The sequence below is a fragment of the Lagenorhynchus albirostris genome, chromosome 9 (genome assembly GCF_949774975.1).
Source record: "Lagenorhynchus albirostris chromosome 9, mLagAlb1.1, whole genome shotgun sequence".
Lineage (NCBI taxonomy): Eukaryota > Metazoa > Chordata > Mammalia > Artiodactyla > Delphinidae > Lagenorhynchus > Lagenorhynchus albirostris.
The window spans coordinates 5,213,987-5,237,038 of NC_083103.1; the positions used below are offsets into that span (position 1 = coordinate 5,213,987).

The 23,052-nt window shown below is 59.9% G+C and overlaps 3 protein-coding genes across 3 annotated transcripts; all 3 read left to right on the top strand.

Annotated features, from left to right (window-relative positions):
• Positions 1 to 2,857: 2,857 nt before the first annotated feature.
• On the top strand, positions 2,858 to 6,046 carry ALDH3B2 (aldehyde dehydrogenase 3 family member B2). The gene is given in 9 exon segments (XM_060159783.1): positions 2,858 to 2,924; positions 2,927 to 2,974; positions 3,274 to 3,359; positions 3,461 to 3,542; positions 3,809 to 4,195; positions 4,899 to 5,081; positions 5,296 to 5,314; positions 5,559 to 5,625; positions 5,837 to 6,046. Coding segments are annotated over 9 exon segments (1,149 nt in total).
• A 4,689-nt stretch (positions 6,047 to 10,735) lies between these two features.
• Positions 10,736 to 13,716, top strand: ACY3 (aminoacylase 3). Its single transcript, XM_060159791.1, is given in 5 exon segments — positions 10,736 to 10,834; positions 11,629 to 11,840; positions 12,801 to 12,851; positions 12,853 to 12,880; positions 13,450 to 13,716. Coding segments are annotated over 5 exon segments (657 nt in total).
• Positions 13,717 to 17,490: 3,774 nt separating this feature from the next.
• TBX10 (T-box transcription factor 10) lies at positions 17,491 to 22,986 on the top strand. Its single transcript, XM_060159792.1, has 8 exons — positions 17,491 to 17,520; positions 19,390 to 19,685; positions 19,778 to 19,879; positions 20,234 to 20,405; positions 21,433 to 21,588; positions 21,904 to 21,971; positions 22,186 to 22,280; positions 22,688 to 22,986. The coding sequence occupies exons 1-8, from the start codon at positions 17,491 to 17,493 to the stop codon at positions 22,876 to 22,878; spliced, it is 1,110 nt and encodes a 369-aa protein (XP_060015775.1). The 3' UTR covers positions 22,879 to 22,986.
• Positions 22,987 to 23,052: the final 66 nt, after the last annotated feature.

Sequence of the window (23,052 nt, forward strand, 5' to 3'; positions counted from 1 at the left end):
TCCCCCCGCCCCCCCGCAACCCCTGTGACAACCAGGAGTACCCTCGGAGGAACCCTCCATCCCTGGCCTCTGCTGGCCTGGCCCCGGGGGTAGAGGCAGACCCTGTCCTCCCTCGAGAGGCTCCCCAGGCTGGGGGAGGAGGTGGCGTGTGGACAGACGGGGGCCAGCCAGGCGTGGCCCGGGCTGTGATTGGGACGTGCCGGGGAGTTGGGACGAGGGAAGCTTCTTGGGAGGTTGTAGAAGCAACACTCACTGTTCATTTCTGATTCTGGAAGCATTGGATGCTCACTGTAGAAAATTTGGAAGCTGCAGAAAGATGCTGAGAAGTCAAAAAAAGTGCAGGGCACACATTGATGCTGGTGAGGAGGTGCTGCAGGGCCACCAGACCTGGGACTGAAGCCACCATGTAGCAGCTGTGAGGAGGGCAAATCGGATCACCTCTCAGAGCCTCGGGTTGCTCTTCCTTACAACGAGGTAACAAAAAGACCTTTGAGGCTTAAATGAGACGATGCACGCTGAGCACTGGGCCCCAGGCGCCAGCTCTGCTTCCCCTCCCGCCTGTGTTCTCGTGCCCACAGAATAGGTCCCAAATCCCTATGTGAAGGTCCTGTCAGGCTGCTGACCTGCCCAGTTGCATCTTGTTTTTCTAAATCTGCCGCCACAGGGCCTTTGCATGTGCCGGCCCCTCTGTCCCGACGCCTGCCCTCCGAGGGCCCTGCCCTGCCCCTTTCCCACTGCAGTCGGCGCCTCTGCCGGGTCTCCAGCCGGCCTCTCCCAGGGCCTGCGGCACCAATTCATTTATTTGTTTTTGTTTTGTTTTGTTTTTAGTATTTATTTATTTGGCTGCGCCAGGTCTTAGTTGCTGCACGCGGAATCTTTTAGTGGCAGCATGAGGGATCTAATTCCCTGACCAAGGAGCGAACCCGGCCCCCTGCACTGGTAGCACAGAGTCTTAACCACTGGACCACCAAGGAAACCCCACCAGCTCATGTTTATAATTGTCTTGTTTTCAGTGTCATTATTGTTCCATGTCTAGACCGTGAGCTCTGCACAGGCTGGCTAGGTCTGCCGTGGTCACCTCTGTGGCCCAGGTCCAGCCAGGCCCTGCCTGGTCAGCAGCCAGGGTCCCTAGTCAGCCCCACCTCAACGAGCACCTGGGATAAGGAGCAAGGGCCAGCCATCCCGCTCCAGGGCCCCTGGGTATGCGGCCGACCTCAGCCCCATTCAGCCGTCTGCCTCCTCATTTGACTGGGCAATGGTGGGGCTGGGATTCGGCCATGCACAAGCTAAGCCTGAGGCTGTCCCCAGGCACTCCAGGTGTGCACAGTGAGGACACAGACAATGACAGAGGAGAAAGTCCGGGAACCCCTGCCCTGCTTGCCTCACCTGGGAAACATAGGATTGAGCTGGGGCCAGGGTCCCTCGACAGACCTCAGGACACCTGGATGCCATAGCTCACCCCAGACTCCTCCACTCTGGGCCTTGATTCAGCCCTAGAGAGGCTCTAGGGAGCCATGGACAAAGTCAGAGCAGGGCTGATCGGACCACAAGCCACTTGACCCCAGCAGGGAAAGCCAGGTGAGAAAGGTGATGCTGGCACTACAGGCAGAGCTCTGGGTCAGCCCTGAAGGGGCTCCAGGCAACCCTGGACTGAGGGTGGGCGCTGCCAGTGGTCAGAGTTGGGCCCAAAGCAGCCCCAGCCAGGCCCAGCTCCTCCAGGACGCACTCGGGAGGAAACGGCCCCCTGCCCCTCTCGGCCCGGAGCCTGGGCCTAGGACTGACTTCCCTCTGCCCCTCTGCAATCTGGAGCAGGGGTCTAGGTGGGGCCACCCCTGGGCCCGGCTGTGGGTGGGCACAGCTTGGGGCCCATTCCAGCCCAAGACATGGTGGACAAGTCCTTACTGAACACCTACTGTGGGCCACGTCCTCCCCCAGGCCGTGGGATGGGGGGAGGGGATGGACAGTGCCGGGAATGAGGGCCTCACTGCCAGGCGGAGGGAGGCCGTTCTGCAGGTGTTGCCCAGGAACGTGCCCAGTCTCTGTTCCTATCTCCCCATACTCCTCAGCTTGGGTGGCCCCCTGAGCCGGGCACCAGTGCTTTCCCCGTCTTATGGTTCCTAAGAATAATAAGCTCAGCGGCCAGGCCTGTGCTGTACACGCCCATGGAGGAGTGCTGTCCCCACTTCCCAGATGAGGAGACTGAGGTTCAGACAGGAGGAGGGGGAGGTGCCGATGGGGCCCCCGGCCCGCAGGGTGCCCACGGGGGACGTTGAGACCCATCTCACTCCATGGCCAACGCTCTGAGGCAGAGGTCCTGGGCTCAGGCCTGTGGGATGCTGCTGGACTCTGAGGATGACTCGCATCCACACACAGAGAAAGAGAGACAGAGAGACAGAGACGCAGAGAGACAAACAGACAGACAGACAGAGACGCAGAGGCACAGGCAATGGTACGGTTTCGTGGCCTCAGCTGGGGTGCTCAGAGCACTTCCTTGCTCAAGGTCCAGGCAGTTTCCCCCAGAGGCCCTGCTGGGCTCCTTCTTCCCACCCCCATACCCCATCCCTCTCCACTCTCAGCCCCACTGGGGCTCCCTTGGGCGTCAGGCCAAAGCCCGGATGGGCTCCAGGCCGCAGTCAGCCCTGCCGCAGGCCTTCCCATGGACGCCCCGCCAGGGTGAGCCCGTGGGCCAGGCAGGGGCAATTCCAGGGCAGCTCGGCCCAGGCCCAGGGAGAGTTGCTGACTTTCTCGGGACCTCTGTCTCCTTGTGGGGACTCCACTGCACAGGCAGCTCAAGGACTCTGGGGAGTGGGCTTTGGGGTGATCCTCGGTGGGGCCTCACTGTCCCAAACCCCAGCTCATGCCGCTGGACTCGGCCTTCATCCGGAAGGAGCCCTTGGGCCCGGGGCTCATCATCGCCCCCTGGAACGACCCCCATACCTATCCCTGGTGCCCCTGGTGGGCGCCCTCGCGGCAGGTGAAAGAGACCCTCCTCCTTCCTGCCCCCTGCCAGTCCCCCCAGCCTCGTGGCCTCACAGCCACCCACAGAACCAAGAAAGAGGGGCACCAGGTGGCTAAGAAGGCCTGGTTCCCATCTGGCCCACCATCCCCAGGCTGTGTGGCCTTGGGGCCGGCAGGGCAACTCTCTGAGCCATATTCTTCCCCTGAAGGTGGAGTGAGGCCCGCACCTGCCCTGCAGGTGTGAGGACTGAATGGAGACGGGGAGTGGCTACAACTTGCCGCCCCCCTCCTGCCCCACCCCGCCCTGCCCCTCAGGGAAATGTGCGCTGCTGAAGCCCTCGGAGGTCAGCGAGAGCACTGAGAAGGTCCTGGCCGAGGTGCTGCCCCGATACCTGGACCAGGTGAGGGTGGGCCTGCTCCTTCAGCATCTGCGTCCCACACCCGCACCCCTGCCGGTAGGAGGTCCTGCAGTGTCCCCTGAGCCGTCTGTCCCCCCTTGCAGAGCTGCTTTGCCGTGGTGCTGGGCGGGCCCGAGGAGACGGGGCAGCTGCTGGAGCACAAGTTTGACTACATCCTCTTCACAAGTGAGGGTGGCCCCGACCAGTGTCCTGGGGGAGAGGGACATTGAGAATGGGATGGAGAAGGCCGTGGAAGGAGGAAGTGGTGGCCAGTGGGGTGAAGCGTCCCAGGTGGCAATCAACCCAGGCAGGTGGGCCTGGCACGGTGGGATCCGGGTGCAGCAGGGCAGGGGGCATAACCCAGGGGGTGAGCCAGGATGGGCTGGGAAGGTGGTGCCTGAACCATCTGGCCAAGGGCAGTTGAGGCTTGGGGTCAACTCTCATGTCCCCAGGAGGCCCCCGAGTCGGCAAGGTCGTCATGGCTGCTGCCGCCAAGCACCTGACGCCCGTCACGCTGGATCTGGGGGGCAAGAACCCCTGCTACGTGGACGACAACTGCGACCCCCAGACCGTGGCCAACCGCGTGGCCTTCTTCCGCTATTTCAACTCCGGCCAGACCTGCGTGGCCCCCGACTATATCCTGTGCAGCCCCGAAATGCAGGCTCGACTGCTGCCCGCCCTGCAGAGTGCCATCACCCGTTTCTATGGCGAAGACCCCCAGAGCTCCCCAGACCTGGGCCGCATCATCAGCGAGAAGAATTTCCAGCGGCTCCGGGGCCTGCTGAGCTGTGGCCATGTGGCCATCGGGGGCCAGACCGATGAAAGCGATCGCTACATCGGTGAGTCCCGCCCTCCCTGCCACTGTGCCCCACTCCCAGCCCACCCCAGCTAAGGCCCCCCCACGCTGGGGGCCACAGCTGGGCCCCGAGTCTGGGCCCAGCCTGTAACCTCGGGCCCTGAGGCTCCCCGACCCCACTGCTAGAGCCCAGCCTGGTCCACGGCTCTGGTGCCATGATTCCGTGACACCAGTGTTCCGCGTTGCCGTGTCCGAGCCTGTGACCCCACGACTCAGCCCTCTGGCCCAGGCTCTGGATCCTCCAAGCTCAGACCCCAGAGTTCTAGGGCTCAGGTTCCAAACTTCAGCCCCAAGATCTGCTGCTCCACGGGGCCGTGACCACAGGTCCTATGAGCCCACGATTCCTGGTTCTGAATTTCAACAGCCCGTCCTGAGCACCCGCTACGCTGTGAACAAAGCAGCCCCAGTCTCCCGGGCCGAACGGCTCAGAGCGTGACGCTGCTCCCCAGCAGGCTGGGACCCGGGACCTCAGGTCCGGTCACCCTCTGACTGTAAGACCAAGGCTGAGGGGTTCTCTGGGCCCCACGGGCCCCGGTCAGGCTGGGGAGCCCCTCAAGGTCACTTCCTGGGGGCTGTGGGGAGATCACCTTCCCCAGAACGTCCCTGAGCCTGGAGCCCTGGGTCCCTGGGCCCTGCCTGCCCGAGGCCCCACCCCTGGGGCTGAGCCGCGCCCTGTGCCCGGGCAGCTCCCACGGTGCTGGTGGGCGTGCAGGAGACGGAGCCGGTGATGCAGGAGGAGATCTTCGGGCCCATCCTGCCCATCATGAACGTGAGGAGCCTGGACGAGGCCATCGAGTTCATCCGCCGTCGGGAGAAGCCCCTGGCCCTGTACGCCTTCTCCAACAGCAGCCAGGTGGGGCTGGACAGAGGTGGGAGCAACAGAGGGGCCCAAAAGGGTGAGACCGGTCACCTCCCCTTTCCCGGCCCACTTGTGAGGGTTAGGGCAGCAGGTGCCTCCTGTGTGACTATAATCCAGGCCACTGGACAACGGCTCCCTGCACACAGGTGCCTGGCAGAGACGGGGGGCAGCGTCAAGAAGCTGGCAACACGTGGCTGGCCAACTGTCTGCCCTGGCCGGGGCAGCTCCCGCCCGGACGACGAGGTGCCCTCTCTATCTGTCCTGCCCCGGGGCGGCCCTCTTGTCCTCAGTCGTGCAAAAGTTCTGTGTGGGCGAGCAGAGCCCCTGAAGGGGGAGGGGGCAGAGCCAAGGTGGGACCCGGCAGGCAGAGCCAGGCTGGCTGCCATGGAGCCTGTGCACTGCTGCTGCTGTGACTCTGGGTGCCGCTTCTCAGGGCCACGGACTCCCCTCTGTGAGCTCAGAGGGGCGACACTCACCGGATCAGCAGCGGCCCCTTTGGAGGCAAGGAGGGCTTCATCTACCCGACTCTGCCGTCCCTGCCACTAGGGGGAGTCGTTGAGCCCTGCCCTCCTTCACCCTCCAGCCCCAACTCCCAGGGAAGCTCAGGTTGGCACCCCAGACCCAGGAAGGCCCAGTTTTGCCTTCCCTCACTGTTGATCCAGGCCCCAGGCCTCTCAAGGCCTCAGTTTCCTTACCTGCAAAATGGCTCTTAGAACGGCCTGGCTTTCCCTGAGCTCCCTGCTGGGCGGTGGGCTGCTGCTGAAGGGCCCTCACTTCCGTGCCCATGCACACAACCGCGGAATGGGCAGCTCCCACGGCAAGTTCTCCTTCGACGCCTTTTCCCACCACCGCGCCTGCCTGCTCTCCCCCTCGGGCCTGGAGAAGCTCAAGGACATCCGCTACTCGCCCTTTTCTGCCTGCACACAGCAGCTGCTCAGCTGGGCCTTGGGCAACCAGCACTGCCTCCTTCTGTGAGCACCCTGTCCATCTCCAGTGCCCCATCCCCACGACCCCCCTGTCCTGCTGTTGCCCAGGTGCTCAGTGGCCCCCCAAAGGCTGGTGTCCTGTCCAGGAACACAAAGATCCTGCTCCTGGGGCTTTGTCTGAACAGACCCCTGGCTGGGCAGGACCTCTGGGACATTAGTCCAGCCCCTTTCAGGGCCAAAGTCCCCTCTGCAGCCTCCTGACAGATTTGTTGACCCTCTGCTTGAACATATCTGATGACAGAGAACTTACCCCCAAGGTTGGGCAGCTCTGGTGGTTAGAAAAGACTCCCTCACGTCAGATCTATAAATAAGCTCCCAAAATACAGAGTGATTTCTAACAGCTCCAGTCACACCTGGTTTGGGGAGCTGGGTTTGTCTCACCTGAAGTGATCTGATCTTGAACTCAGGTCTGGCCAGTCGCTGGTGTTGGCCTGAAGTGCGTTATTTACAAGGACTCTGATGGTGTGTGTGGAATCTATAGGAAGGAGTGCAATGGTTGATTAGTGATGTCTGCTATGGGCACAGGAGGGGGTTGTGCTCATGCTGGCCACATCGTCATTCCTGCTCTAATCTCCCAGAGAGAGGTCAGGGCGGGCAGAATCTAAATCTGGTCTCTTCATCTGACACATGGGAAAACAGATTTAGAGCCAGGATAGGGCTGAACTGAGTTTATACGGTAAAGCAGGGCAGAGCTGAGTGACAGTGGGATTTATGGTCTCGTGGCCCTCATCTGGCTCACCCAGAACCCTACCCGTCCCTGCAGTAGCTCCGTCACCTAGAAAGCTTGGGTTTGCGTCAGTCCATGGCCATATTGTTACTGGGTGCCTTTGGGCAGGTCCCTTAACTTCTCTGAGCCTTACCTTGTAGAATGGGGTTCCCACCTACCTCTTACAGTTGGTGTGAGTGTTAAATGGAATCATATGTGTCTGGGGCCCAGGGGCCCCCACCCCGGACATAGTAGAGTCCAGACTCTCATGTAAGTTAAGCCAGCATTGGGCAGAGGCCCTGGCTGCAGAGGTGCCCCGGCCACACACCTCCCAGAGCTTCCCAGGGCTCTGTCACAGTCACAGTTTTTGTGACAGCAGCCTCTGCTTGTCCAGCAATCATGGCATGCTGCTGTCCCCAGGCTTGGGGGTGGTCCCAGGGTCCCTTAGATGCTGGTTCCACCCTGGGAACAGGCCACAGTCCAGAGTGGGTCATTAAGAAAAACAACAATATGGGGTGATTCCTCTTCCCACCCCCACCCCAGGACACTAGGCCAGCAAGAAGGAGTGGGCAGGGTGGTCCTGGGGTCATAAAGGAACACCTGATATGAGGGTGCTGTGAAAGGCTGACAGGAGGGGGTGAGCAGAGGCCAAAGTGGGACTCAGAACCCGGTCAGGATGGTAGAGGGACAGGCAGGGGCTCCAAAGCCCCTGGACAGGGACTTCCCTGGCAGTCCAGTGGTTAAGACTCCATGCTTCCACTGCAAGGGGCGCGGGTTTGATCCCTGGTTGGGGAACTAAGGTTCCGCAGGTCGCGGTGTGGCCAAAACCAACAGTAGCGGCAACAACAAAAAACAAAGTGGCCCTTGGGTGTGGCTCCCAGGTCACGTGGCTCTCCTGAGCCGAGACTTACAATTCTGTGGGATGGTTCAGGTTCTGACCCCGCTCTGGGCCTCAGTTTCCTCAACTGCAGTGAAGAAGTTGGACCTTTGGATACTCACGATGCCTCTGCCCTCCATCAGGCCAGGGTCTGCTGCGCACGTGTCCGTTCTCCAAGCTTGCACCTGCCCCTTTGCTCCCTTACTCCTCACAGCTGCCCGGACCCAGGAGGGAGCCTCATTCCCATATCACAGGCAGGAGCCAAGGCCCAGAGAGGGCACTGACTCCCCAAGTCACACAGCTTGTCAGGGAGGGGTGTCAGAGCCAGTGGGGGCTGGGGGCCCCCTCTACTTCCTGGGGCTCAGAGGTGTGACTCAGCAGGCCCACCTCCAGACTGTTCTCACTGCTGTGGCTCGCACACATGTTGGTACACGCCTCACAGATGTGAATACACAGACCCTCAGACACCAGCGCACACACACATGAGCTTGCACACTCAGTTGGGATTGGGGGCTGCTGTTCCTGGGAGCTCTTGCCCTGGCTCCCAGATGCCCTCCCATTCTATAAACACTTTCTGAGGGTGTGGAGAAAAGGGGAGCCGCCTATACTTTTTGTGGGAATATAATTCAGTGCAGCCACTATGGAGAACAGTATGGAGATCACTTAAAGAAACTAAAACTAGAGCGACCATATGATGTAGCAATCCCACTCCTGGGCATATAGCTGGAGAAAACTTTAATTCAAACAAATATATGCACCCCAATGTTTGTAGTGGTATTATTTACAATAGCCAAGACAGGGAAGCAACCTAAATGTCCAACGACAGATGAATGGATAAGGAATGTACAATGTAATGTACAAATGTACAATGGAATATTACTCAGCCATAAAAAGAATGAAATAATGCCATTTGCAGCAACATGGATGGACCTAGAGATTATCACATGAGGTGAAGTAAGTCAGAGAAAGACAAATATTATATGATATCACGTATATGTGGAATCTAAAAATTAGTACAAATGAACTTATTTACAAAACAGAAGCAGATTCACAGACATAGAAAACAAATTTATGGGGACCTCTGGTGGTCCAGTGTTTAAGACTCTGTGCTCCCAATGCAGAGGGCCCAAGTTCGATCCCTGGTTGGGGAACTAAATCCTGCATGTATGCCGCAACTAAGAGTTCGCATGCCGCAACTAAGACCCGGCACAGCATAAATAAATAAATAAATAAATTCAAAACAAAAACTAAAAAAACACACAAATTTATGGTCACCAAAGAGGAAGTGGGGGAGGGGTAAATTAGGAGTATGGGATTAACATATACATACTACCATATATAAAATAAAAACAAGGTCCTATTGTATAGCACAGGGAACTATATTCAATACCTTGTAATAACCTATAATGAAGAATTAATTTAAAAAATTAAAATAATTTTTAAAAGAATATATATATATATATAACAATATTGTAAATCAACTATACTTCAATTTAAAAAATAAATTAATTAAAAATATATATATATATACCTTCTAAGAGGGTGACGCTAGACCCCAGCCAGGGGAAGTGAAACTTTCCAGGACCCCCTAAGGCTGTCCTCCCCAGAGCTGGGGTCCCACCACCTCCTGGCAGGAAGCATTCTGGTCTCCAGCACCCCCCAGGTAGCCAGGGCTGGTGCTCAGACCCTTCCTTCCTTCCCAAGAGGCCCAGCACCCAGAGAACAGCAGAATCCCGGCAGCCTGGGGGGGCCTCTCAAAGACTGCGGCTTCTGCCTTAGAAAGCAGGGCCTCGAGGCCCCTAGCCTGAGCGAAGCGGGGAGCAGGGACCCGGAGGGAGGCAGACACCCCACTGACTCCTTCCACCACCCCTGGCCAGGGGGTCGGCCAAGTCGCTCAACCTCCCAGAGCCCAGGTCCAGCCCCACGAACAGAGCGAATGGTAGCTATCCTCCGTTTGTGGCGCCAGGGCCGTTGCCCATGAAGATTCAGTGACCCCACCCCCCCAGCTACCCTACTGAGGTACCAGCAGGCCTGACAGGTCCCACAGCTCCACCTATGGGGGTGAGCAGGAGAGCAGGAAAGTGCAGGTGAGCCCAGCCCTCACGAGGAGTTGCCTGTGATCTGAGCAGCTGCAAAGAGGGCTGGCCTAGAGGGAGCCCCAGCTGCTGGGCCCGGTTCTGGAGCTGGGCTGACACCTCCTGGGAGGACTCAGCCTGGTCGTGAGGAAGGCCTGGGACCAGACGCCTGGGGGAGGCCCAGCTTCAGGGCCCCAGTGCTGGTACACAGGAGGCACTGGTGACCTGACGGTCACTGCCCAGCAGTGCCTCCCTACTCAGGGACCACGGGACCACCCTCGGCTCCGGGGGAAAGGACAGGACTTGGGGCCCCGTGCGGGGGACTTAGCCTTCATCCTTACCCCCTTGTCCCTTGAGAGCAGCAAGAGGAGAGTGGGCTCAGATTGGACACCTCCCAGGTTCCAATTCCAGTTCTGCCTCTAGTGCCCTGGGTACCCTTGGGCATCCTGTCTGAGCCTCAGTTTCCACATCTATAAAATGGACCTGAGGGTCATTTCCAAAACAAAGCAAGTTGAATCACTTGAGTCATACCTGTCCCTGAAAACGATCAAAAACAATGAAATATTTAGAAATTGTTTAAAGCACCAAAGAGCTGTAAAGCTGGGACCCCACAGCTCATAGCCCTTTAGGGTAAAGGGTGGCCCAGGAGTGACCCTGGTCCTCTGAGGGCCGCAGGGACAGAAGCATGTTGCTGAAGGGATGGAGGGAGGGGGATATTCCTCATCTGGGTGGCCACCAAGGCACCATCTCAACAGGCAACTTGTGGTGGCCTGGTCTGGTGGTGGCCCATGGCTCAGCCAGTGGTGGATTCCAGGCCTGCCCTCCCTTGGCTGGACACCTGGGCAATGAATGGTCTGCACTTGGCAGCCCTCCAGGGCTCTCTCTGGGGGAGTACTCTTTTTTTTTTTTCTCTCTGGGGGAGTACTCTCCATCTCAGGCTTTAAAGAGTCCCTACAAGCAATTTCCCAAAGCCTTGTGCAGCTCCCCAGCGGGAGCCCCAGCTGGGCCCAGGAGGCGGGAATGCTGAGATTCCCAGAGGAGGGACCAAGGGCAAGAGCAGGGGCGTGGCCGCAGGACCTGGACTCAGTGGACCACGGCAGCAGCAAGCAACAGTGTGAGGTAGAGGCAGGCAGGGAGACCCCAGCACTACTGACCTCAGGGTGGACCTCAGCCCATCACCCACTCCTGCCCCCTGCTCTCTACCAACTCAGCACAGACACTTCCTGCCCAGGGATCTCCTGGCCCATAAATACCCATCGTTCCAGGAGGTGCACATCCCAGCCCTGGTGGCCCAGGCAGCTGAGACCTGCACTGACAGGTAACCACCCCTTCTTCCCTAAGGCCCCTGCACCAGCTCAGAGGAGCATGGGGGAGGGGCAGGAAGGAACAGGAGTCGCCTGGAACCCGACACTCCACAGCCAGCTCCTGTGACACTGTCCACTTCCCCTGCTGTGCCCGGTTTCCCCATCTATAAAATGGGAGCACAGCCCTCTTGCTATAGGGAGTGTGCCTTGGTGAATCCATCTTCCCCAGTCTGGGCCCCTTTTCTCAACTTGGGAGAAAGAAACCCCTTCTCTCCAAAGGGAGCAGAGAAATGATCTCCTCAGAGAAAGGCAGGGGAGGGCAATGCTTACCCTCAAGGGAAGGGTGCCAATGGAGGGACTGCAGGCACCAGGAGGGACCAACCCGGGCCACTGGAGGTGCAGGTGGGACACTGCTGAGCTAACATCCAGCCACGGCTTTGGACAAGCAACCGCCCCGCCGGGCTTGGGCTCCTCAGGCCTCAGGGCTCACCACCACCAGCCCAGCTCTAACCACTGGGCGTTGTGCTGGCGCCAGGGTTGCCTAAGCAGGTCCACCCACCAGGTGCGCCACCCCACACGGCGACGTGCTGGCTGCTGGTGCCCTGAGAGGCCCTGCACCACGTGGCCGTGACCAGGGCCACTCACGGCAATGAGACAGCTAGCGCCTACCTGGCCCGGCACTGGCTGCGGGTCCCAGGGGAGGTGCAGAGACTCAGCTTCTCCACCATGCCTGTGCTGCTGGCCAACCCGGTGGCCTCAGCCGCCTGCTGCCGCTACGTGGGCCATGACCTCAGTCATGCCTTCACCGGGTCCTTCCTCAGGTGAGCACCCTGCCCAGCTGGGGCTCCCGCTGGGGAGCTGCACAAGGCTTTGGGAAATTGCCTGTAGGGACTCTTTAAAGCCTGAGATGGAGACTACTCCCCCAGAGAGAGCCCTGGAGGGCTGCCAAGTGCAGGGCTGCCAAGGGCCCCCACCTGCTAAGCTGGTCCAGTCCCTCCACCCGGCAGGAGGCACCCTTCTGCCTGTGATGCCCATTCCTCCCTTTTCAGTTTAGAGAAATTCAGATTGATGTCACTTTCTCCAGGAAGCCCTTCCGGATCCCAGGCTGAGACGCGGCCTCTTCTGTGTTCCCCAGACCCGGGGCTTGCCTCAGATCAGCGCCCCACAGGCTGCGTTTATGCAACCACTGTTTATACCTTCCTTCAGTGGGTACTGGCCGAGCCCCACCTCTGAGCCCCATCTCAGGCCAGCTCGGGTGAGACAATGGGGTATAGGACTGAGGCGCTGTCCTCAGCTTACTAAGGACAGAGAAAGGACTCAGCGACCACAAACCAGGAGGCTAAAGGCGGGGCTGGGGGCTACACGAAGCATCTAACTTGGTCAAGGGCAGTCAGGGAAGGCTTCCGGAAGGAGGCGCGATCTCAGCCAAGCCCCAAAGGGTGAGTATAAGTTAACCAGGTGGAGAGGAGAGGAGTTCCAGGGAAGGGCCCAGCAGGTAGGAGGCCTGAAGGCAAGACCAGCACAGTGCTTGGAGGTGTGGCCGGCGAGAGAGCTGATGGGGCGGGTGGGCAGGGCCAGGCCGAGGGTTTGGGGCCGTGCGAGGGGGCGGGCATCCACATGAGCCCCTGAGCTGCTCTGTCCCTCCTGCTGGGTCTCAGGGGCTTCACTCCTGTCGGCGGTACAAGGCTGCCCTCCCCCGCACCACTCACACACTCTGACCCTCTGATCACTGACGGAGACTGTCAGGGGCTGACACTACATCTTCGCCCCTGAAATGCCAGGGCCAGAGACCTGAACCAGCTGCTGGGGCCCAAGGCCTCGGGCCGGGCTTCTACTTATCCCAGACCTTCACAACACTACGGCCTCCCCTGGAAGGCACCTACGTTTATGCCACGCACCTGCGCCACCACCCATCTTCCTTGTGGATGCTGAATAAGAGACATTTTGAGTGATTTCTCCCACAATTTAAAAATTTATTTAATAAACTTTTATATTATATTCACTATGTGTCAGGCACTGTTTTAAGCACTATTAGCTGTTTAATTTAGACTTCAGGATAATAGGAGGAGATAGAATAATCCCTATTTTACAGATGGGGAACCTGAGGAACAGAGAGGTTAAGTGATTTGCTCAAGGTCACACAGCTAGCAAGGCTTTGGACGCAGGCTTCACTATCTGTGCCCGTAACCACTAGGGTACACTTCCACAATGACAAGTGCCTTTCTAAGGTGACTGGTGTCTCCATTTCTAGACACAGAGCCAGTTGGCATCTCAGCAGACACCCTGTTGCATTGATCGAGGAAGTGAAGGAGCAAGTGGGCAGGGCCATAAGTGAGCAGCATCTCTTAGGCAGTCCCTGCTGGGGTGGCCCGCACTGAGGCCAGGGCAGAGGTCAGCCCCAGCAACCTTGGTCCTTGGCTCTTCTCCCAGGACTGAAATTTTGAGCCACTGCGGCCTGGCGTACCCATCTTCCAGATGTTCAGCGGTGAGGACGTGCTCTATGAGGGGGAGTCCACCATGGACCCTGTGTTCATCAACGAGCTTGCCTACTACGAGAAGGGCATTGCCTTCCTCCAGACTGAGAAGCTCACGTTCTCCGTGCCTGCCCTGCCCGCAGTGGCCTCCACCCCGCCAGGGTCCCTGATCCAGGCCACATCTGCCCGGCATCAGCCCTCCCTTCTGAACAGGGGGTCGTGAGGCACAATCTTGAGCCCAGGGCCCTCCCTTTGCCACCCACTGTGTACCATGTTTCTTGCCATATCCCCACACCTCCCTGCCTCAGTTTCCCATTCTATAAAATGGAAGATGTCCAGGGGTCCATGGTTCATGTCCTCTCACCTGCACGGCCCCTCTCTGTGACCTCAGGGTCTGGGGCAGGTCTGGCTCAGGGTGGTCTTGGACATTCTGTGTGTACTGGGGCCGGGGGTGGCTGTCTCTGTGCCCACGCTTTTTCATCAGTGCCCAGGGGGAAGATCCCATAGTGTGTGTGTGTGTTGGGGGGGACTTGGAGAAGTACTGTCCTGGGGCCAGCAGAGGGGCTTCCAGAGGCCATGACCCAGAGGAGGGCTCCAACCCCTCTGCATTCCCAGGGCCAGAAAGTCGATCTCTGTGTGCCCGTGTGTGTGGGTGTCCAGGCGTGTGCCTGCCCCAGGTGCTCCGTGGTTGTGTGTGTGTGTGTGGGGGGGTGTCTGCACACAATGTGTTTCCGAGAGCCTCAGTACCTTGGGCATTCTTCCGGGGGATCCATATGTGGCTGGTGGCACAGCCCAGATGTGCATTTCCAGGTGTGCAATGAGCTCAGGGCTCAGGGGGGCTCAGGGGGCATCAAGGCTGGGGAAGGGGTGCAGCTCGACAAGGCTCTCCCCACCCAGGACAGCCGTCCAGGCACAGGGATGCAGGGAAGAGGTGCAGGGAGGGCAGGTAGGGCAGGCAGAAGTCTCCTGCACCACCCAGGACAGAAGTCAGCGTCGGGGAGGGAGCGGGCACAGGGTCTGCGGCTGGGGTCCCCTCAGTCCTGCCCCAGGCACTCTCTGCAGGGTGTCCACAGCAGGGCTGAACTGGATGGGGTGGGATGACGCCTGGACACAGCCTCACACTTTCCATGCTCCACCCCCGGGGCCCACACCCCGCCCCGCCCCTGTGTTGAGAGCATCGCTCCTGCCTGACAGTGGGGCTGGGGAGCCCAGGGCTCCGTCCCCTCCAGGCATCGCTCTCGGGGCCCTCTACACCCCCGCCGCCTGGCTCAGCCACCTCCCCGCAGGCACAGCTGCCACGCTGCCTTCTGCTATTGAGCAGCGAGATGAGAAGGTGGGAAGGATGTGGGGGCACCAGGGACAGGCTGGCAGGCAAGACGGATGAGGGGGCAGGGGGCCAGCAGGCGCCCCTGGCAGGAAGGGCAGACTGGCCGGGGAGGAGGCTGTAAAGGGAAGCGTGCCTGTGTGCATGGTGTGTATGTGTTTGTGTGTGTGTGTGTGTAAGAGGAGCGTGTGCACGTGTGCACAGGAGTGGTGGCAGGTCATCAGGTCTTGAGTTCGTTTATGCTTTTGGGCTGACATGTGAGTGTGCCCACGTACGCATGAGCATGTGTGTGTATGGGGGGGGGGTCCCAGCACACAGACCAAAGGCATGTGCAAGCACACACACACCAGGAGCCAGCAGAACCCCGGACCCCTGGGAGTCCGGGCTGAGGGGGAGCCACTAGGACTGGTGCAGATCCCCCAAACCCCTCCATCACCTGTCTATTTCTCACCTGCCCCACTGTGCATCTTGGGACAGGGTGGCACCTGGGGGCTGCTGGGACCCTCCATCACAGGCGCAGAGAACTCTCCCCCATCTTGCCCAGCAGCAGACTCCAATGCAGGTGCAGCCTTCCTCCCAAGGCTGGCCGTGGGTCTATGCCAGGGGTCGGCCCATGCTCTCCCCGAGGGATTCCTCCCAGCCTGGCAGGCAGGGACCGGGGGCACAGGGGGAGGAAGCAGCAGGCCTCCCTGAGCTGAAGGGAGGAGAGGTCTGCCCCCAACATGCGACATGTGGCTCTGGGAGGGGCCAGCCCCTCTCTGCCCCCTGTTAGGTATGGCCTCTGCCAACCCCTTGTTCCCAGTGCCAGACTCTGGAGGAGGTGCGGGGGTCCAGCCGCCTTTGGGGACCCCAGTCGAGCATGCCCAGCTCGGTGGGCTCTCACCTAGTGCTCCGGCCTGGGGGCTAGCCTGCGATGCTCCCTCCTGTAGTGGGCTAACCGGGGTCTAGCCTGATGACCCTCCTTGTACCACATGGCAGACACCAGCTTCGGGGAACACCCCTCCTCTGCCTTCCTGACTGGAGATCTGTGTGTTCCCTGAATGCCCAGCCGCAGACAGGCAGGGGCCGCCTGGGGAAGGTGTCTGGTCAGGACACGCCCCAGAGGCCTCTGACCTGGGCCAGCGTCCCCCCCTGTGGGGACTGTGTAGGCACCGTCAACCAGGATGGGGACAGCTTACTGCCCCCCAGGCTGGGTCAGCCCATCCCAGGCAGAGGTGATTATGCACTTAGTTCAGTTGGGGAAACTGAGGCACGGAGATGTCATGGTCCTGCCAGCGTTGCATAGCTCATCGGGCCGAGCGGTCAGGAGGACCTGGCTTCCTGCCATCCAGTCCTGGGGCTCTGCCTCTGCTGGTACTTCCGGCTGCTGCCCCCTTGCCTTTCCTGCTCAAGCTCCCTGGTGATTCCACACCAGCAGCCCCAGGTCAGGTGTCTGGGTCCTGGGGAGAGAGCTTCTCCTCTGCCATTCACCCCTCCATGCTCCTGCCACCACCGCAGCCCCCTGACCTCCCCGAGGCCCTGTCAGCCCCGGCCCCTCCAGTCAACCAGGCGTGGGCCCCTGCAGATCACCCAGCCTGTCCTCGAGATGGGCCCTTACCCTGTGTCTGGGCCCATTGATCAGGAATGGCTGGGGGGGTCCTAGCTGGGGAAGGGAGGAAGCCGGGAGGGGGGACCGGGAGAGGGAGAGGAGGCTTTGCCACGTCAGAGCCTTCCCACCTGCCCTCCTCCCCCACGGCATCGCGCCTGGAGCTGCACCAGCCCAGCCGGGGGCCTTGCACAGTCCAGTGCGAGGGTGGCTTGGAGAAGGGGCTCTGCACACCCCAGAGCCAGGGTCCTGCCTACAGAGACCAGGTGCCTGGCTTGGGTGGAGAACCAAGACCTGGGCGATCGAGGAGGGAAGGCCAGTCCTGCCAGGAGACTGGGGACTGAGTGAGGGCCCGAGAGCTGAGCCGTGCTGCCGAATGGACCAGGAGACCGGGAGGCACTGACCAGAGGCGGGACACGCAGGAGCCGGAAGTCCGGGCTGTCCCCATGGCAGGTAAGGGGCAGGCGGCCAAGGGAGCCCCATGGGTGGGCTCAGGCTCGGGGGTGAGTGGGGTGGGGGGCAGGGAATGGGCGTGGGGACCAAGGAAACACCACTGGACCCAGGGCCTGGGCAAGAGCATGGGGCAGGGGCACCCCAGGCTGAGGCCTCAGATCCCCCAGGGCGGGGTCGATGGGCTCACAGCCACCCAAGTGCAAATATAGGGGTGCTGACAGGCAGGGAGACACAGCCATTTCTGGGAGGTGAAAGCCTTATCAGACGTTGGTGAGCGTGGGCCTGGCTCTACCCCTCTCTGGGCCTCACCCCGTGAGTATCAAGGTTTGGTGGGGGCTGGACAAGGAACCTCTAACTTCCCCTCCAAACCTGACTTCATGCCGGTGGGAAACTGTCAACTCCTGACCCCAAGAGGTGCTGGCTTTTAGAGGAGCTGGGCAGAGGACAGGGCCCTGCCCAGGGTTATTGAGGGTGCCCAGGGGCGGCACATTGACTGGGATGGGCAGGGTGTAGGCTTGTAGAAGACTTGGAAGCCAGTAACCAGCCTGTGAAGGCCCCAGGACCAGCAAAGCCATGAGCCTCCCCGACTTGGGACGCATCACCATGGACCCTGGGGGCTGGCATCGGTTACCGGGATGATGTACGTGCTCCAGCAGGACAGCTGGGTGATGGGCAGTTGCCCACGTAATGGCCTGGTCTAGATGGTGGGGGCATCAGCCCATCCACCCTTCATGCCCCTCATGCCCCAGTGAGACCCACCCACCTCCAGACTACAGAACTCCCAGGGGCTTTAGTGAGGTACCACTTCTCACACGTGGCCCTCAGGGCTGCTAAGGATGGGGCCGTGGGCCCGGAGCCCCACACTCTCACCAGGCACCTACTGTGCACTGACTCTGGCCAGCACATCACACGCTATACCATCCCGGGAACCTCCGTCTACCCATCTATCTATCCGTCTCTGCATCCATCCATCCAACACCAAAATTCTACCTCTGCCCGGAGGATCTCATGGTTTTACCAGGTCCTCAGCCCCTTACGGGGCTGCTAGAAACTGTTTCTCAGGATATTTTTCCTAGCTTTAAAATTGTAATTGTGTTAAAATATACAAAACATAAAAACTATGATTTTAACCATCTTTAAGCGTTCAGTGGCATTAAGTACATTCATACTGTTGTGCAACCGTCACCGCCATCCATCTCCAGAACTTTTTGCATCTTGCAAAACTGAAACTCTGTCCCCATTAAACATTAACTCCCCTTCCCCTCCCCCTGTCCCTAGCAACCACGTTCCTACTTTCTGTCTATGAATTTGACTCCTTTAGGCACCTCTCATGAGTGGAATCACACAGTATTTTTGAGGCTGACTTGTTTCACTTAGCATAACATCCTCAAGGCTCATCCACGTTGTAGCCTGTGGCACGATTTCCTTCCTTTTAAAGGCTGAATAATATTCCATTGTCTGTATAGACACATTCTGCTTATCCACTCATCCATCGATGGACACCAGGGTTTCTTCCACATTTTAGCTGTTGTGAACAATGCTGCTATGAACACCGATGTACACATATCTGTTCGGGTCCCTGCTCTGGATTCTTTTGGGTTTATACCTAGGAGTGAAACTGCCGGATCATATGGTAATTCTATCTTTAATATTTTGAAGGACTGTCAGCAGTTTTCCACAGAGTTTACACCATTTGAGATTCCACCAGCAATGCACAAGAGTTCCAATTTCTCCACATCCCCGCCAACACTTGTAATGTTTCATTTCTCGTTTTTGTGATTGTTTTGGATTTTGGTAATAGCCATCCCTGTGGGTGTAAAGCAGTATCTCGTTGTATCGATAGTTAGGTTGTTTTTTTTTAATCAGAAGGGTGGAGCTGTGGCAAAGTTTTTGGCCAAGACTTGTGCCAGGGCTGCAGATCAAAAGGTGGGCTCCTTAGAAAAACGTGAGGAGGCCAGAGCAGAAGATGTTAGAACCAGCTCCTGGAGGCAGGATTTGGGCCAGTTTGGGGGGTCAGAGATGGGTAAGAGTTGTTCGTGGTAATTCGGGGATCTCCTTCAGCTCAGTATTCCTTAAGCAGCACGAGGCAGCCAGGTCTCCCCAGAGCTGAGAAAGACCCCCCACCCCCATGACCCCACGTGTCACGGCATCCATAACAGATGTCCTTTATGAAGGGCCTACTGTGTGCCAGGCTCGTGTGTGTCCTCACAAATCCTCACATCAGCCCTATAAGGCAGATATTAAGAACCGTTTGTGACAGATGTGGAAACTGAGGCTCCGGGAGGTGAAACAATTTGCTCAAGGCCACTAGGCCTCTTGATGGCTCAAAGATTCCCTGGGGAGCCTGAAAGGTCCTGTCTCTGGTCTCCAGGAGCTTTAAGTGAGCATTTACCTCATGAAGTGATGCCGAGTTGGGGATCCTGTGGGAAAACAGGCCTGGCAGTCAGGGGGAGCTTCCTGGAAGAAGAGGCATCTAGGTGCAGCCTGAAAGATGAAGGCTGGCTGGGTGGAGTGGGGGTGGGTGAGGTGAACAGGGGCCCACACTCCGTCCTCCCTCTCCAACCTTCCTCTCTGCCGGCCTCGGGGTATTTGCCCCCTTGGAGACCTACCCTTTGCCCATGACGAGCTCCAGCTGGAAGTCCCAGCTGGACTCCCTGTTACCATCAGGCCCTTCCACCAGCTCCACAGGGGCCCAAGCCATGGCTGAGCCCACAGAGCAGGGCCCCAAGAACCCACGTGTGTCTGATGTGACGGTTCAGCTGGAGATGAAGGCTCTGTGGGAGGAATTCAACCAGCTGGGCACAGAGATGATTGTCACCAAGGTGGGCAGGTATGAGCAGTGGCGGGGTGGGGGTGGGGCGGTGGCGGGAGTGGGGGGCAGGCCGGAACCACAGTCGAGCTGCTGAGCACCCCCTCCTGCAGGAGGATGTTCCCCACCTTCCAGGTGAAGATCCTGGGCATGGACACACTGGCTGACTACGCCCTGCTCATGGACTTCATGCCTTTGGATGACAAGAGATACAGGTCCGGGCCTGGCTGGGGGTCACAGCTCAGACCTCAGGCACTTGGTCGGGAAAGTAGACCCCCACCAGCACCCTGAGGGAGGCAGGGGCCAGTCGGAGCAGTGTCGGGGGGGGCCCATCCTGGGCAGCAGTGGGCGCACCTGGGCAGGTAGGGTGGGCTAGCCCAGGGCAGCAGATGCAGCAGGTGAACCCAGGCCAGACGGCGCTCTGGAGCCTCCGGTTCTTCATGTGCCGACGGGGCCAGTGCATGGGCAGTAGGAGAGATGCCCTGTCAGTCTTGGCTCCGGGTGGGGGCAGCAGATGAGGTGCCGTGAGCTGCAGTCGGGGCGCCCTCGCCACCTCGCTCTGTCCCCAGGTATGCCTTCCATAGCTCAGCCTGGCTGGTGGAGGGCAAGGCGGACCCAACCACGCCTGGCCGCGTGCACTTCCACCCCGACTCGCCGGCCAAGGGCGCACAGTGCATGCGCCAGATTGTGTCCTTCGACAAGCTCATGCTGACCAACAACCTGCTGGACGACAACGGCCACGTGAGGCCCGGGCCACAGTGGGGAGGGGTTGGGCCAGGGCAGGTGACGCTGGGGCCTGATTGTGATGAAGCCCGAGCCAGGGCTGGCTGGGCCTTTGGTGTCCGAGTTCACCTGGCCGGGGGTCGGACAGCAGAGACTGCCAGGCGGGTGGGCCAGGCCCACGTAGGTGCAGGAACCCGGCACCACTGACACTGTGTCAAACAGACAAAGATCCCTGCCCTCACGGGGGCTCACCTCCTGGGGTGCCAAGCAGATGGTAAGCAAAGAATCCAGACGGCAGAAGGGTGATAAATGCCAGGAGAGAAAGGAATCCAGACGGCAGAAGGGTGATAAATGCCGGGAGAGAAAGGAAACAGGGAGCAGGGCTGAGACGGAGGGGGCCGTTGAGTTCAGGGGGCTCAGGAAGCAGCTGAGGTGCTATTTGAAGAGGGGTCTGATGGAAGTGGAGGAGGGAGCCTGTGCGTACAGAAGGGGAAGCCGTTGCAGGCAGACGGAACAGCAAGTGCAAAGGCCCTGAGGCTGGAGAATGCTGGGGAGTTGAGGAAGCTGTGAGGAGACTCCCGTTTGGCTGGGGTAGAGCTCAGAGGGGCAGTGGGAGGGGAAGGGATCCTAGGGGCATCCAGCACTGCTCTGCAGGGCCAGTTGGCTGTGGAGAGGATTCTGGTCTTTACTCTGTGTAGCTCACGAGGGCTCTGAGCTGACTCACTGGGGCTGCTGTGTGAAGGGAGTGCAGCCAGGAAGCAGCTGCGGAAATCCAGGAGAAAGATGACGGTGGCCCGGCGGGGTGGAGCCAGTGGGGTGGGAAAGGTGGTCAGATCCCGGATAGCTCTGAGACAGCTGGGGCGTGGGAGTGAGAGACACCAAGCAGCCTGGAACCTCCAACAAAGGGGCCTTTGATACAGAACTGCAGACTCTCAAGTTCAGACCTGGCACCGCCACTATCAGATGGGGGCAGGGGGCCCTGGAAGAAGGGCTTCGGCCCCAGAGAGGGTTTGCGGCTGCCCCACCCCTTCCGCACCCCCTGCAGATCATTCTCAGCCCTGTGCACCGCTACCAGCTGCGCTTCCACGTGGTCTTCGTGGACCCACGCAAAGACAGTGAGCGCTACACGCAGGAGAACTTCGAGTCCTTCATCTTCACGGAGACCCAGTTCACGGCCGTGACGGCATATCAGAACCACCGGGTGGGTCAGGCCACAGCTCGTGAGGCAGCTGCCAGCCCACCTCACAGGGGGGAAACTGAGGCGCCAGGCTCTTAGGCCCCACACGCACACAGACCCCTGCCCTTCTCTCCTTCCCGGACTCAGTGGGCATCTACCCACAGTCCTTCCCCTGCCTTCATGCCCACTGGCTCTGTGGCTCCTGGGCTGAGGGGCCCAGGTCCCGGGGCCTCCAGATTGGGGACAGGGTGGTCCAGGGAGGAGAGGGTGGCTGAGCCCGGGGCCCACAGCCTTTCCCCAGCTCAGGGCTGGCCCATAACTATCCTTTCTCCTCTGCAGAGCACCCAGCTGAAACTCACCAGCAACCCTTTTGCCAAGGGCTTTAGGGAGAGTGACCCGGACTCCTGGTACCGTATGGCCCCTGACAGCTCCGCCCAGCTGCCCTAACCCACCCCCTCACCCCATCCCTATCCTCAGGCATCTCCTAAGGCCTCCGACCCTTCCTTCAGGGTCACACCCACTGGCTTGTCCCGGGGTCCCACTGTCTGACTCTGACCATGACCCTTGGCCTGGGTTCTCCATCTTGACCCCCTGCCTCATTCCTGCTTGCCCCACCTTCAGGCCTGTATCTCCACGGCCCCTGCTCAGCGTCCGGACCCGGAGTCGCAGCAGCCTCCGCCCCTGCCTGCCGAAGGGCTCCACAGAGCAGGAGAAAGGTCAGGCCCCAGGCCCACAGACACAGTGGGACCAGAGCCTGCGTAGTGGACAGGGCCACGGGGCCCCCAGGAAGGGGCTTCCGCATGCTCAGCAAGCTCCCTGGGCATCTGTGTGGACAGAGAGGGGGAGGCAGAGAGAACGGTGCCGGGACGAGGTGCTGAGAGCAGGGTCAGGGGCGTCGGGGGGACTTCCTGGAGGAGGTGGTTCCCGAGCTGGGCCTTGGAGGACTGGGAAGGGTTTGGACAGAGGGAGAAGGTGGGGGAGAAATTCCAGGCAGAGGGAAGAGCAAGCACAAAGGCTAAGTGGCGGGCAACTTGGGGTGGGAGGGGCAGGGAAGCGGACGGGAAGGCTGAAGGTGTGAGGGGAGGTCTGGGGCCCACTCACACCATTTCCTCCCGCCCCGTAGACCCCCTAAACGCCGACCCCGAACATCCTGGAGCACTTCCTCTGAGGTCCCGGACCCCCGCGGGCGCGGAGAAACGCGGGTCCCGGCGGGGCCTTAACAGCCAGACACCCCGACTCGCGAACCCCGCGGTCAGCACGGCCGTGCCCGGTCGCCGGGCCAGGCGCGACGCCAGCTGCTCTAGGCATTCGTAAGGGGACACTCTCCAGACCATCCACGCCAGCTCCGCCCCGCCCCAGGCCCGCCCCTCTACCAGAAGTCCAGGCTATCTGGTGACGCCCCTTGGCCACGCCCCACAACTCGCGGAGAGGCCCCTTCCCGGCCTGGGCCCGCCCCTTAATCGGGCCCCGCCCCGTGGGCAAGGCCGC